We start from the raw sequence: 15,593 nt of genomic DNA, 5'->3' as shown, positions 1-15,593 counted from the left end.
CACACACACACACACACACACACACACACAGCACGTAGCCAATGCGACAGGGAATCATACAAGCAACCTAGTTCAGGGCATAAGACAGAGTAACACTCAACATGTAGGAGCTAGTCCTACCGTCAACACTATTGCCATCTTATTGGATGAAAGGAAACTGATGGGTGGTTTGGTCCTCGGAGGCCAAAGGTTACGCTGTATTACAAAAAGCAGTTCAAGAGAAGCAGCTCTGCATACCTTCCTAGGGGAAGAAACATGCTTCTATAAAGACAGTCCTCATTTAAAACTCACTTGAGGGGGGGCGGGGGCAGGAGTAAGGTGCTGTAACAAGAATTAAAGGTCAGAACAAAAGTACCGGCCAGTTTTAGCAAGGGTTCCTTTGTCAAAGCTCATGTCTATCATCTTGATGGGACGCTGATGTAACCTATTAGAATCCCAAAGAGGAAAGCGGCCATCTCCAGTGGGGAGGAGAAGGGGGGAAAAAAAAAAAAAAAAAAAAAAAAAGAACCAAAAACCTCGTAAGTCTAACAGCTGGTGGTGGCAGCCTGTCAAACTGAGGAAAGTTAATGTCAGGAACAGACGCGCCGCAGTCTCTCACTGTTATTTTTGCATGATTATTCCCAGGTGTTGGTGCACGCTGTGCAGTAGCCTGGCTATTTATCACGCCAGAGAGTCTAAGAGCAGGGGGCGGGGGGAAGCAGAGAGGGTGCAGGGAGGCGGCGAAGAGACGGTTATTTACACAGATAGCGGGCACTTAGTGTATGTAATCAGAGGGCGGGGGTGGGGGGTTGGGCTACTCTGCAGAGATCCTGGCAATATTTTCTCTGTACACCTTATTTCAAGGGCTTCCTGAGTGCTGATGAGCCAAGAAGGCTCCAAAGCTGGAGTGCTCGTGGTGGCTGCTTTTCATCATAGAGCAGTTGACTGTGTCAGCCAGGGAGGGTCTGCAGTACCAGGAAACCCAAAGCAAATACAGAGGGGTCTCCCGGGCAGGGCTGAGGGGCACTGCAGCAGGCACTCTGGACCAACAAAGACGCATCCGCGTGGCTCTGCTGCAGGAGACAGCCGGTGAGGGCAGCCAGGACTGAGAAAGGAAAAGCCCAGGACTTCCCAACCGAGGAGCCTGCAGGGACCACCACCCACCCACCCCAATTGGCCCGCATCAGGGCTGATCCCGGATGCACCTAGGGCACCGTGCCCTAGGTTTCTTTCTTCCGTTCTCACAAATCTCCACACAGGTCCTGCCGTTAACCCCTCAGTCCTGGGATTCTCAGACTGCCAACCGCCACGGGCGGGAAGAGTGGTGCTTCGTTTTGCACAGAATCAATGTTTTGTTTGATTCTCTGAGCTTGCTGAGGCATGGGTACTTAAGGCTCACATTTTCTTCATATCCTGGTATTTGGCTGTTTTATTAGATTGCCCACAGTCACCTCTAAATTTAAAAAAGCATTAAGCAGAAGACTGTTCAGCCATAAGTGGAAATCCCTGCTTTTTTTGGAGGTGACCACTGCCTCGGGTGGCAGCAAATCTGTGCCACACATCTGCCCGACGTCACTGGTTCATTAGCAAAGCCGGGTCAGGTTAAAAACATACACCTTAGACTCTGATCCCCTATCCAAAATTGAATCACGTTTGAATTTCCATCTGCGGTGGACAATCCTGAACAGTTCCAGCTTTGGTCGTTAAGTCTTAGTTTGGCCTCTGCTAAATGTGGTAGACCCTCCTGAGAAAGGGGATCAAAGCAATTTATGCTTTGGAACCTGTTGAAAAAAATAAAGGGGTGGGGGAGGGGGGATGAAACTTATGCTAATGAATTAAGGCATCACTTCTCTTCCTAAACCTGAGTCCCCACCATTGCAGCTTTACAGAGGCAAGGTTCCCCCAAGGCAGGGGCAACATTTCCAAAGAGCTAAAAATTCAAGCCCAGAGCCCCGCCCGCATGGGTACTTTCGACTTGTTTGTACAAAGAGTTCACATCCTGAGCTACTGTTTAACACACACAGCATAAAAGGATTAGAATAGTTTTCAAACAGACATCATAGGCAGGATTATACTGTACCCTCACTTTTTTTTCTTTCTTTCTTTTTTTTTTTTATTTGATCTTCACAAAACTGTGAGGAGATGAGAAGAGGGTAACTTTGAAGGGTCTCTCAGGGAGAGTGGCCATGCCAGAATTTCAACCTACCTAGGCCAAGCAAAAGCAACCTGTGCTAAAGGTAAAACAGAACACGAGATGGAAGAAACACCACCTCGAAGGGAGTTTCTTACCCCGTTTTTTTGTACACAGGAAGCCACACACCCAAATTTAAATGCCTACAGTTTAAAGCTTGCACACGGATACCATGATCCCTCCAGAACCCTGACCCCTACACCCCCAGAGGCAGAGGAGATGATGCAGCAGGTAAAAGCACCCTGGCCATGAGTTTGGATCTCCTCAAGTCCATGCAAAATTGTTGGGCACGGTTGAGCACACACCTGTAACCCCAGTCATGGAGATGGCGGCGGGGCGCAGCAGGTTACACAGACATAAGGATAGCTGGGGCGGTCTGGGCATTATCTTAGCTCAGGTGTGGTTAAGAGACCTTGTGTTAGGGGGTAATAAAGAGGATGATGAAGCGAAACATCTGCTGTGGCACATATTACATACAGGTACACACAAGAGCACATGTGCATGTGCGCGCACGCACACACACACACACACACACACACACACACACACACACACACACATGAACAGTGGAGGATGAGCTCCACTGTAGAGTACTTGGATGTGTGAAACCCTGAGCTGAATTCCCAGCATCCAGAGCGAGAGAAACAGCCACCTGAAACTGTAGGTGAGATGCAGCCAAAGCCTACGAATGACAATGACTCTTTTCCCCTGGGGCCAGGAAGACTGCTTCCATTTCCAGCCAAGAGAAAAAGAATGCAGGACACGCAGAACACCAACAATCTAGGCTTCCCATGATGCTGATGGTGGGGGAAGGGTGTCACCGGCCATCAGGAATCCCTCCAGAAGTGCACACAGAAGATGTGCTTAAACCACAACATGACTTTAAACGTCCTTGTCTAGCCTTGGCTGTTTTCTAGACACCATCAAAGGCATAAGTGTGCACCGACGGTGTGATTACACCACTCAGCCCGACGCTTTGATTTTTCTTTTTGTTCTGTGACTAAGCTAAGTCTCCCCTCAAAGATGTTCAAGGCGTAATTTCATACAGATCTGGGCCTCGAGCACTCTTCCTCCTCATCAAATTAGTTGTCACTTACTTAGCCTCATGTGTGTCCCCTGCAAGACTACTGCCCCAACAGCTGAGCCACACGCAACCCAGTCTGAAAGTGCCACTCAGAGAGAGGGTGTGCTGTAGGGAGCAGTACGTGGTTGGTTTTGTCATCACTGGCTCAAAGGAGTTCTCCGATTCCCTCTGATCCTAGTTCCAAAGACCCTTAGAACATGAAAACAAACCCCCAGGGAAAGGTGGTGGCAATCACACAAGGTACTAGAGAAGCCTTCTTCATTCTGGGAAGAAGCCTTTTACTGTCTCCTTGGGTATAAGAGCCGAGTTCCGAGAAGAGTCCCACCCAAACTCCGTTTCTACCAAGTCTCAGTTCCACCGCTTCAGGAAGACAGCTCAGAGGTGACCCAGGATGCTGCCTGGCAGAAGGTACCTATGGGAGGAGCCACGGGCTGGACTTCAACTCAGCTCAACAAGGCATGCGTTTCAGTGGCCAGGTCACTGACACGCACATTGCCTGTAGTTCCAGGGTTCCTAAACTCTTCTGAAGCCAGGCTGAAGCGGGATAAAGGGCCGTGTCTCATTCCGCCACCCACACATGGACACAACTTCTTGAAGGATGGGGAGATGGGGAAGAAGGGAAAAGAAAGGCTGCTGGGTGGGGGTGGGGTGGGGGTGGGGAAGGAATCCTTCTTACTCCTCCCAGGTGACTTATTCCAACCATCCAAACAGAGCCCTGTAAAAATGCAGGCATTCGAATTACACAATAAATGCTGCTAGTGACAGATGGCAAGGGGATGTGTGAGTCCCGTCAGCGCCCTCGGGGGCAGTATCTTGCAAATGGTCAGAACTTATTTTACCTAACTTCCTGGGCCAACCACAGAAGGTAACAATTTTGACTTTGCCTAGCTTGGTATCAGCGCCTGGCTATTTTTAAGGACACATTGCAGCCCGTTCGTTCCTACGCACCTCTACTGAAAGCAGATCTGGTGCCTCTCATTTGATTTTGAAAAATCAAAAAACAAAAAACAAATGAAGTTCAAAAGAGAAGAGCTGCCTGCCCAGGTCAGAAGCAAGGGGCGAGGGAGGGGAGGGTTGGGGGAGGGGGAGGGGTTCGGGGAGGGGGAGGGGAGGGGAGCTGTAGCCATCCATCTCCCAGTAATGTTCTCTGGAAAGTTCTCTCCATAGCTCACCATCACATGAGCTCTATGCACGTTTGGTTTTGAGTGTCATACTCACCCAGGGCTTCACACTTATTGGGTAAGTCTTCCCTCAGCCCCATAACACAACTTTCTAAAAAATCCTACATGAGTAAATTGTAGCTCCCAAGTGTGGGGTTATTTTCCCTTTTGAGAACAGAACAGCTTTTAAAACCCAAAAAGGTCTCTCTCTAGCGAAAGCATTTTCTCCTAACAGAGATCGAATATCCTCTGAGAAACGCTATCCGTATGACACATAGGTCAGGAGGAGATGCCTCAGCTATAGTCTTCAATGTTAATGGAATACTAACAAGAAACATGTGTGTCATTAAAAATAGTTCTCTCAGCCAGGCGCGCTGGCTCTTGCCTGTAAACCCAGCTCTCAGGAAGGCAGGGGCCAGCTGATTTCTGTGAGTTCAAGGCCAGCCAGGCTGGTCTACAAAGAAAGGCCAGGACAGCCAAGGCTACACAGAGAAACCCTGTCTTGAAAAACCAAAAAGATAATAACATAAATAAATAAATAAATAAATAAATAAATAAATAAATGCTGGTCAGTGGTGGCACTCGAGAAGCAGAGGCAGTTTGATTTCTGAGTTCAAGGCCAGCCTGGTCTACAAAGTGAGTCCAGGACAGCCAGGGCTGTTACACAGAGGAACTGTCTCGAAAAACCGGAAAAAAAAAAAAAAAAGCTCTTTCATTTGCTGTAAAGAATGTCTCACACTACAGCCTTAGGCTAATCTGAAACTATGTAGCTCAGGCTGGCTGAAAGCTCTGTTTCCAAAGGACTAGGATTACAACAGGTGTGAGCTAACATACTGTTTAAATTTTTTTTTTTCATAAAAACGATGCTAAGCCATTTCACTTTGAATAAAAGCAAATATCTGCATGTAGAGGCTCATGGTTGTCATCCCAGGATTTGGGAGGTGGAGGAGGGAGTATCAGGAGTTCAAGGTCATCCTTAGTTCTTAGAGCCTAGGCTATATGTGAATCTGTCTCAGGAAAACAGAGGATGATTAGAAGAGCTACCAAAAGCCAATGCCGAGGAAGAAGGCTCATAATGAAAGATTATTATTTAGCTCCCCATATTGAGCAACAGAGTGAGGCAAAGTATAAAGACCTAGTCTTGTGACAGAAGGACTGTGTGTTGGCCCCACGCCCTCCCCTTTGTAAGAGTTGCTAATGAAACCTCCTCACTGTTAGGGAAGTCATCATCCTTTCATCCAGTATCTTTCTAGCAGGTGCCTCTATGTGGCAAGCATTGTTCCAGGAGAGATGAATAGTCACTGCAGAGACGACAATATGGTCAGGGTTCAGATGGTCAGTTAAGCCCAAGGCATTATGGGAGCATCAAGGGGGTGGGGCAGGGAGTGTGCTGAGGGAGATGTAAGCTTGTATAGGACTTGGCTTAGGCAAGAAAGGAGAGGCTAAAGTACAGCTAAGCCATCCTGATCGCTACATTACTTAAGGGACTGATATTTAGGAACCTAGGAAGAGCTAGAGGAAATTCAAGGGTCCAGGCAAGGATAACTTAGCGGTTTCTATGAGCCTAAAAAGTAACACGGGGCCTTCTGGAAGCAGGGTTATAGAAGCCTCAGCTGGCTCATCTGGTAAAACCCACTTTGGACTCAATATGAAAACAGATGAGAGGGAGCAAGGGGGAGGCGGGAGGGGAAGAGGGAGAGACAAAGAGAGAAAATATGAAACGAGTATGTGTCCAAGATGCCATGGCAGAAACTCCAAGGAAAAGACACAGCCGAGACTGAGAAGATGGAGATGAGGAAAAATTCAAAGATGGGTCTCAAGTGTCCATCTCAGTTAGGAAAGAGAGAGCCAGTCCCAGGGAAGGGGAAACCTGGGCAGAGGGATGTCTACAGGGAAATGTTTACTGGGTGGGCACAGGACCCACGGGGCATGAGCTAGCCCTGAGGAATCACCAGCACACAAAGTATGAAGCCAATGGAGGGATGAGTTGCTCTCGGGGAGAGCAGGAGACGATGGATCTAGTAGATGCCAAGAGAACTGTGAAGGAGAGAAAGCTCAGAATGCTGGCGAGGTCCCAAGTCACCAGGAGGAGCATTTTAAAGCACTTTTCATTATTTCACCTGAACAACCACAAGCCACGAAGGTGTGTGGTCCTTTCACCAACCAGGAGCCTCTGTTTCAAAACAGACTAAAGAGTATGATTCAGTATCGGCTCTCTTTATTCCACCAGTGACTCACGGTCTGAGAAATCCTTAAAACGCCTCAACTTTTTGTGTCACTGGCAGCCAGGAGGGAAGATAATGTGACCTTCATCTCAAGAGGAGTCACAGAACTTGTGGGGATCAAGCTATTTCACGCTCCCGTACCAGCTTCTGCTCCACCCAGTGATCCCTCAGGCACCAAGCACAGTACAGTTCACGGTCTGTTTAATTTGTCACAAGGCTAAGGTGGTTAAAGTCGCATACGACAAACTTGCTATTCTGGCTTCTGAATACAGAGGTTGCTTTTCATCAACAATGAAAAGTGGCACTGGGGAGAAGGCTCAGCAGTTCAAAACACTGGCTGCCCTTCCAGAGGACCCAGGTTCAATTCCCAGCACCCACAGGCCAGCAGGCAAACGTGCAGGCAAATGCCAGTGTATGCAAAATAAAGATAAACAGGTTTTTAAAAAAATGATAAAAAATGAAAAACTTAAAAATACCTGGAAGTGGATTTATAATTAAATATTTACTGTTACTTAGAATCTGGTGTATGTGAGATCTGGACAGAGGGGGATTTATTTATTTATTTATTTTTCTTCCTCTAGAACCTATATTCTGGGAAAAACCCTTTATCTAAAGACTACAGTCAGAGTCTTCTGACATCAACATCTATAAAATGGCACTCAGAAAGCCTGTCACAACTATACCACAGTAGTATCTCCAGAATTAAAAAAAAAAAAGAACCTTTATGAATCACAAATGCAAATAAATACCAAAGTTATAGTCTATTTATACTTTAACACTTACTAATATTTTTTGTTGTAGAGACTCAGATAAGGGAGGAACTATCAGAATCACATTCTCTGGACATCCATATTTCCAGAACATTTACATTTGTTTTATTTCAGAAGATAATTTAGATGAGAAGAAGTTACATAGACCAGCCCTAGACAGCTCAGCGGTTGAATGCTCACTGTTCTTGTAGAGAACCTTGGTTCAGTTCAAGCACCCAGTGGGGCAGCTCACCACTCCTTGTAACTCTTGATACCACTTTTCTGGCCTCCATAGGTACTGCTTGCACAGGGTGCACATAAACTCATGCAGAGCTACGCATGATGGTGAATGCCTTTAATCTCAGTAATCAAGAAGTAGAGGCAGGCAGATTTCTGTGAGTTTGAAGCCAGCATTGTTTACAGAGAGGTTCAGGCAAGCTAGAGCTATATAGGGAGACCCTGTCCCAAAGCCAACAACAAAAACTCCTGCAGAAGCACACATAATCTTAAAATCTTAAAAAGATAAAACAAAACAAAAGTAGAATTTTTAGACTATCCTAGGGGGCTGGGAAGACAACTCAGTAAGTGCAAGTGGAAGGACCTGAGTTTATGTCTACTATATCTTGGTAAAAAGCTGGGTTTGGTGCCTGTAATTCCACTGCTGGGAAGCAGACACAGGACGACGCCTGGGGCTTGATAGCTTACTTAGTGTAGGCTGAAATTAACCTCAGCCTATACGTGCACATAAACACAGAGACTCAAACACACATGTCCATACTTGTGTGTACACACACACACACACAGCTTCAGTGAGGATGAGACTGTTCATCCAATCTCATTCACATGAAAATAGAAGAATTGACGTCCAAAGGGACATGTGGCTACACCTTTCAGAGAGTTGTTCCAAATGTCCAAGATCTTTTAAATGTGTAATCCAGATACTTCAGAGACTGTGCCTTTCCAAAGATGGCAGGGACCTAACCCACCCACTATTATTACACTCTTAGCACACTGTGGCCACCAGAGTTGCTGTTATCTACATTAAAATATAGTCACAGGTAGTCAATAAACACCTGCAGCTTTAGTAATAGGCTCAGCTGAATTTAAATCAAGCTGACTCGAATCATTATTTAAATCAGTGAAGAAAAACTGCTATTTTTTAAAATTAAGAATCCATGTTTATTTTTGTCATGATGGCTATAAACTTCATAAGGTGCACAGGTGTATTATTATTTAAAGATGAGATGAAAATTTTTTCTTCAAATATTTTCATTATTTTATTTTAATACCGCAATCCAGCCTATCTACACGCGCACATATCATTATAATGATAACTGCACTCCACACCTCTTCATGTGTTTTTTCATATTTTGCAGCTATTAGAAACCCTACATAGCTGGTTCTATAACGAAATTAAATGAAGCATCTATCTAAATAGCCAAAGAACTATCCTCTCAAAGTTAATCGTGGGTATTTTTCCAGTGTATTAAAATCCAATAACCTTAACCCAAACAACTTACATCTAAATTGTTTTCGTTTAATAAAAAAACAGAATTACTCTGAACCATCAATTGTGGTAAGATAAGCAGCTGAGATAGTCAGTACCTTTGTTAATCAGCACTAACACTTATCAATAAACATTAATTCCTTGATGGTGGTGCTAATTTTAATTACAGCGTTAAAATGTACTAGGAAAAAGGAATGCTCATGTCAAACCACTATTGCCAGATAAGGAATGTGCTTGGTACCTAGGATTAAAACATTAAAAACTGAGCTGGAGAGATGATTCAGCAATTAAGAGCTTGTGCTTCCAGGGAATTTGAGTTCAACCCCCAGAATCTATGGTTCATAACTTACTTATAATCCCAGATTTAGGGCCTCCAACACCTTCCTTTAGCACCCACAAACACACACACACAAAGTTCTTATTAAATCTTAAATAAGATTTGTAGCAAAACTGAGGTCTGCATGGCTTTGGTTTCCTTGGATCTGTAGCTGTGTTTCCTTGGCCTGGGTGGGAAGGACGGGCTGGTGGAATTAATTTCAGTAGCTTTGATATTAAGTACATTCTCATGGTTTGAAAGAGTTTTAACAGCTCTTTCAATTATCACAATGAACAAATCCCTATCCCCAGTATTTGGCACATGATTTTACCCCAAATAAACAAAAACAAAACAGATAAATCAAAACAAAAGAAAAATTCTTATTTGTTTGGATGGGGCGGGGGGACACGCATCATGAGCCATCCAAATGTGGACATGTGGTGGTCAGAGAACAACTCTGAGGGTAGGTCTCACCTTCTGTCATGGGGGTCCTGGGGTCAAACTCAGCAACTCAGGCTTGGTGGCTGTTAGCATTCTTCTTGAGTCCACCTACCCGTGATGCCATTGCATCACCTGCTACAGGGGTGTGGCCCTGCTCAGGGTGATATAAAAGAGCAGACTCTCCACAAGGTCTCTCTCTTACCCCTCTACCCACCCCCTTCCCTCCCTCCCTCCCTCCCTCCCTCCCTCCCTCCCTCCCTCTCTTCTTCTTCTTCTTCTTCTTCTTCTTCTTCTTCTTCTTCTTCTTCTTCTTCTTCTTCTTCATCCTGTCTCTGTCTCTCTCTGGGGTACCCCCTCCCTTTTCCTTCTCCACCCCATGCTTATTTAATAAACTCCTCTACAAAATAATATCTGCTGCCCGGTACATTATTATGACCTTTATTACCTTACATCTTATTGCCTTAATTTTTATATATAAAATTGGTGAGGCACCTCACTGGCCCCAAAGTTATACATTTTGGTAAAGTAATTAATTTTTAATAGACCTGAAAACTATGCAAGTTTCTCTGTAAAATAGTATGTTCTTAACCAATCGTAGTGCCTAATGTCTGTAATCCCAGCAATCAGGAATCTGAGGCAGAAGGATCACCAAGAGTTCCAGGTATCCTGGGTTACAGAATGAAAGCAAAAGCCTATCTCAAAAACACAACAACCAAATCTATCCTTAAATATCACTTAATATAACTATTTCCTTAAAATCTAAAAATTTGCAATTTTTCAAATTAGCTTGTAAGACCTTAAGAGTTTATAGGCACAAGTCAGGTACGGTGGTGAAGTTGGGAGGTAGAGGCAGGAAGATCTTGGTGAGTTCAAGGCCAGCTGGGACTACATGGAGAAACCTGTCTCCCTCCCTCCCTCCCTCCCTCCCTCCCTCCCTCCCTCTCTCTCTCTCTCTCTCTCTCTCTCTCTCTCTCTCTCTCTCTCTCTCGCGCGCGCGCGCGCGCGCGCACACACACACACACACACACACCAATGCTTTAGTAAAAAGACTCTTAGAAGCTTTGTAAGAACACATTCAGAGGATATACACTATTTACAAAAAAGCAAGAAAATGAGCTAAGAAATTTAGTCCTTTTGTTTTCTTTTTTTTTTTTTTTTCATTTTTCTGTATGGTGGAAGTTAGCTCAGAGCCACAGGAGACCGTGGTCAAATAAACACCCATGACTTAGAGGAAGTTCCCCAGTCACAGCCCACTGTGAATATGCATTCCGCAACCTAGTTTCGCATCTCCAGAGCAGATGGGGAACTCTGGGTGTGTCTGTGGCCATAAGTATCCTCCAGTGTGTGGCGAAGAATGGCAGCCAGAAGCTCTGTGGCTGTTACCTTAGCTTGTAAGACCTTCTGGCTTCTTCCTCTTGGCCTTCTAGAGAAGGAAGTCATACCTGACACACGGGCTCACCACACACCGTGCCTGAACGGTTACTGGAATCTCACAGTTCTGGTTGCCCCAGCCCTGTCACAATCTGCGCCCGAGCCCACATTCTTAGAACTTCCTCTGCTCTTTGTCTGTCACTATGCAATGGGCTGGACTCCACTCACCTTGAAGGATGGCAACAATACAGAAAATTCCATCTGCCACCCAAATCTGTACATCCTCCGGTAGAAAACAGGTCATCCTGCTCTGGTTATCCTCTATCCTCCAACTGCCTCGTTAGAGAAACAAAACAAATTCTCCTTCACTTGCGTTCGGGAGCCTAATATTTTGTCAAGCAGAAATGAAAAATAAACCCAATCTAAGCTGTCAGAGAATCATGAAGCGCCCCTGGCACTCTGTACGGACTCTTTGAAGAAATGAAACTTCAGTTTATCAAGTGTGATTTATAAGCAGCACAGATTTAGCTGGTAGATAACACTGCTGTCTAATCATTAGTAGTCAGACAACAACCATGTGAACACATCAATTATGGGCCTCTGCCAAAAGCCCTTGCGATCTTGGAGATTAACAGCCAATCCTCTGTTTTACAAGCTCACATCAAAAAGAATATTAATAAGAGGAGGGGCAACGTGAAAGCTTGTCAGAGTAATTCAGCCACCAACACAAGACCTTTCTTTCTTTCTTTCTTTCTTTCTTTCTTTCTTTCTTTCTTTCTTTCTTTCTCCCTTTTGCCTTCTCTGTTGAATTGGCCCCGGGAAGAAGCTGGCATCAGCTACAAAGTGCAATCCTGCCAATTTCTTGGAAAATGTTTTTCACTAACATATGGGAACTTGTAAGGGTCTGAAAACTGCTATTTAGTGGATAAAGACAAGCAAGACTTCTTCATGTCCCCTTGTAAATGCCAGGATGACACAAATGGAATCGTTGTTGAATTATTTTTAAATTAGCATGCAAAGTAGAAATAACCACTGACTTGCCTCCATCAGAAATTCTGTAAAATCTCCTATGTATTCTATTCCGAATACTCCTTCCATCCACTGAAATTTAATTAAGAGGCACTACTAGTACTAACCTACACATTAATGAGCTTCTCCAAATTAACACAGTGCTTCCTATTGTTGAAGAAATCACAATGTCTGCTCTCATAGACTTCAAGCGTTTCTCTCCAGCTCTCTGAGGAATATAAATTCACTGATATTTCTGGAATTTGAATTAAACCAGTTTCACCACCCATACTGATAGCATTCACCAAAGTGTGTCTCACTGGCATACCATGCATTTTAACTCTATCAGTATTTACTACCCATGAGGACTGCTGTATTTTTGTAAATGATGGGATTAAAGCAAACAGCTGGCAACTAATTGTTTAGTGGGGGTTCCAGCAGGCTCCCTAATATATGAACAGAAGTTACCACAAAAATGTGTGGCCTGGGTTTCCCTGCCACTTACAGATTTGTTTGTGCTTGGATTTGTAAAACCCTCTATATTTACAAAGTGTTTTCCTATTATTTCATTTGTTGTTCTTCATTTGAAAATCAGCAGGGGGTGGTGGGGGAGACCATTAGGGGAAGGAAAGAAAGCAGGGGGTTCCTGTTACTTCTCCATAGTCAAGCTGTTTGGTCCCTAGTAAGTCACTTAATTCAAGGGCTTGTTGACAAGTAATTCTAAATCAAAAAGTCTGCACTTGGTTTCAAACACTCTGTGGTGCCTAAGAAGCGCTTCAATCACGGAAGCTCGGGTTTGTATTTCAGTGTGTTTTTGCCTTTCTTCTAAACCCTGGAAACAGGGACCACAGGTGCTCAGAAACAACCCTAACTTATTAACCCAGAGGCAACTGCCTAGTCCGCAGGAGACTCAGGCAAGGGTTGGGTCACTTTTTCATTACAGGGCACATTCCAAGATTTGCTTTCAGTCCACCAAGGTGGCATTTGCCTTTAATCCTAGCACTCCAGAGGCAGAGGCAGGTGGATCTCTGTAAATTTCAGACCAGCCTGGTCTATATAGCAAATTCCAGGACACCCAAGAAAGAAAGAAAATGACACAAAAAGAAAAAAGAATCTCTTTCTAGACCCAGAGTTCTGACATTCATTCAAAGCCTGAAAACCAGAGACAATGTCTTCTGATCTTTGAAGGTTGTCTTAAAGCCAACAGATTATAACTTCGAAAGTCCTTAAACATAATTGCATCAAGATCAAAAAGTATTGAGTACTTTTACTTATTAAAAAAGAAATCATATGCCGGGCAGTGGCTGGGGCACGTCTTTAATCCCAGCAGTTGGGAGGCAGAGGTGGGTGGATCTCTGTGAGTTTGAAGCCAGCCTGGTCTACAAAGTGAGTCCAGGGCAGCCAAGGCTACAGAGAGAAACCCTGCCTCCAAAAAACAAAAACAAAAAGAATTCATTTTCGAAACAAATGATGTACCTGGGAAATGCAATGGGTTAAGAGCCTCAAGATGGCAGGTCTCCAGGCTCTGCTGAAACTGTCCCAAGGTTGCATCAAAAGATGCACAGATTTCCCATCAAAGGGCTCTTTCTCAATATTTACCACAAGAATTCTCTGCTCTGCCAGTTTTGCTCAAACAATCTTTTTTGTCATACCTGTAATTTTTGTTTTGTTTTTCAAAACAGGGTCTGACTATTGTGGCCCAAGCTGGCCTTTGACATGCAGGGATACTCCTACCTCAGCCTTCCCCAGAGCTTGGATTACAGTCATGAGCCACTTTGCACAACTAAAACCATTAAAGGTTAAAAGAGACACAACTCAGTAGAGGCAAGAGCCATGGCCGTTTCCATTCAATACAGAAGCAGCAGAATTCATTCAGCTAAAACAGACTTTTAATCATAAACATGCATATCTTTCATCAACTAAATTTATACTGGAAAGTATAATTTAAAAAAGAAAAACAAAATCAAAAAACCATAAACTGGGCATAGTGGTGCAAGCCTTTAATCCCAGGCGGAGGAAGGCAGAAACAGATGAATCTCTGTGAGTACAAGGCCAGTCAGAGCTATATAGTAAGACCTTGTGTTAGCATACTTCCTCAGTCTGCCTAGCAACCTATGATGTCATTACCAGTCTACCACTAGGTGTGTCCCTCCCTCTTTTGTTCCTCCCCATCTCCTGCTGTCTCTATTCTCCCTCCCTCTCTCTCTCTCTCTCTCTCTCTCTCTCTCTCTCTCTCTCCTCTCACTTCCATGCTCATATAATAAACCTCTCCATTATCATATGTGTTGCCTGGAATCTTATTTTTTTTAATCATTACACCCTGGCTTGAAAAAACAAAACAAAATAATAATAAGATAATATGCTGAAATAGCATATTGAGTTTAATGGGTAACGTAAAGGTAAAAAGAAAACCACTGTTCAACTCTTATTTTTCAAGAAGATCCTATGTAAATCATTAGATTACTTGTAACTTGCTATAAAGACCAAATTAGCCTCAATTTCACCTGTCTCTGCCTCCTGAATGCAGCACACTACCGTTATTGATTTTGGTTTTGTTTGTTTGTTTGTTTTGTTTTTGAGACAGGATTTCTCCATGTTAGCCTTGGCTGTCCTGGACTTGCTTTCTAGACCAGGCTGGTCTACACCAATCCACCTGCCTCTGCCTCCCAAATGCTGGGATTAAAGGTATGCGCCACCACGCCCGTTACTGACAACATGAGTACAAACAATGATGACATATAGAAACCCTCAGATAGAATCATGTTGCAAATTCTTTCCTGAATTTTAGCATAGAGAAAAAGGCCAAATTCATGCTTGAGCCTATGATCTCATCACACTCCAAACACGTGGACTTAATTTCTCTTAAATGCATGTATGTGTGTGCATAGATTCCAGCGTGCACATGTGTAGAAGCCTGAAACTGACATTGGGTGTCTTCCTCTATCACTCCCTCACCTTACTTTTTGAGATAACATTTCTCACTAAATCTAGAGCCCTACATTTCAACTAGATTGGCTAGCCAATCTTCCCCAGAGAGTGCTGCCTGTACCGCCGCAGGCCAGAGTCATAAGCGAGTGATGTCACAGCTGGCTTTTTGATTGGTTGCTGAGGGCCTGAATTCAGGTCCTCACACATACACATTAAACTTTTCACCCCAGTGCCATCTCCTCAACTCCTATTTTTTTTTCCTTTTGCAAATCAGATTTGTTTGGTATAAACTTTCTTATGAGCATCTCTCTTTTTCATTTGACTATTAAGGCATTTGTTGTTTTTCTGTTTTTCTATCTTTGGAAAAGTAGCTGTTCATTTCACCTTGATAGTTTTGTAGCTAAGAAAGAAACCATCGGACAGAAGTCTCCCTCCACACAGGGTATCATTGTGATTTGTTATTCTGAAAACAGTATAAACTTTCTGAGTAAATCATCTTTATCTTTGTTTTTCAAGATCCAATAGACAGGCCCCACTGGACTTGGGAAGCAGATATAATCCAACCAACTACACAAATAATGGCACTTTGAAAAAATTTAAAATGTATATAAATGCAAGATAGGCAAAAATCTAG

General features: G+C 43.9%; 1 protein-coding gene and 1 long non-coding RNA gene across 7 annotated transcripts in view; both read right to left on the bottom strand.

The window, feature by feature from the left end:
* Positions 1 to 15,593, bottom strand: part of LOC311595534 — a 415,275-nt gene that overhangs the window by 88,186 nt on the left and 311,496 nt on the right. The gene's annotated exons all lie outside the window — the stretch shown is intronic.
* The window catches only part of ZNF608 (zinc finger protein 608), a gene marked incomplete at its 3' end in the record, with an annotated part of 113,347 nt that overhangs the window by 68,669 nt on the left and 29,085 nt on the right, over positions 1 to 15,593 (bottom strand). The window contains exon 1 of one of the 6 annotated variants that reach the window (XM_084778240.1): positions 11,036 to 11,193. The exons of 4 other annotated variants lie outside the window; for them this stretch is intronic. In XM_084778240.1, the coding sequence (XP_084634366.1) occupies positions 11,036 to 11,092 (57 nt within the window). In that variant the 5' untranslated portion in view covers positions 11,093 to 11,193. Of the gene's footprint in view, positions 1 to 5,626; positions 6,075 to 11,035; positions 11,194 to 15,593 lie in introns of those variants that run through there. One more of the 6 variants, XM_084778241.1, reaches the window with a different exon arrangement.

The sequence above is a fragment of the Acomys minous genome (genome assembly GCF_964271855.1).
Source record: "Acomys minous genome assembly, chromosome: 4".
NCBI classification, from domain to species: Eukaryota; Metazoa; Chordata; class Mammalia; order Rodentia; family Muridae; genus Acomys; species Acomys minous.
Note: the sequence above shows the minus strand (reverse complement) of the source record. Positions and strands in the feature narration are given on the sequence as shown.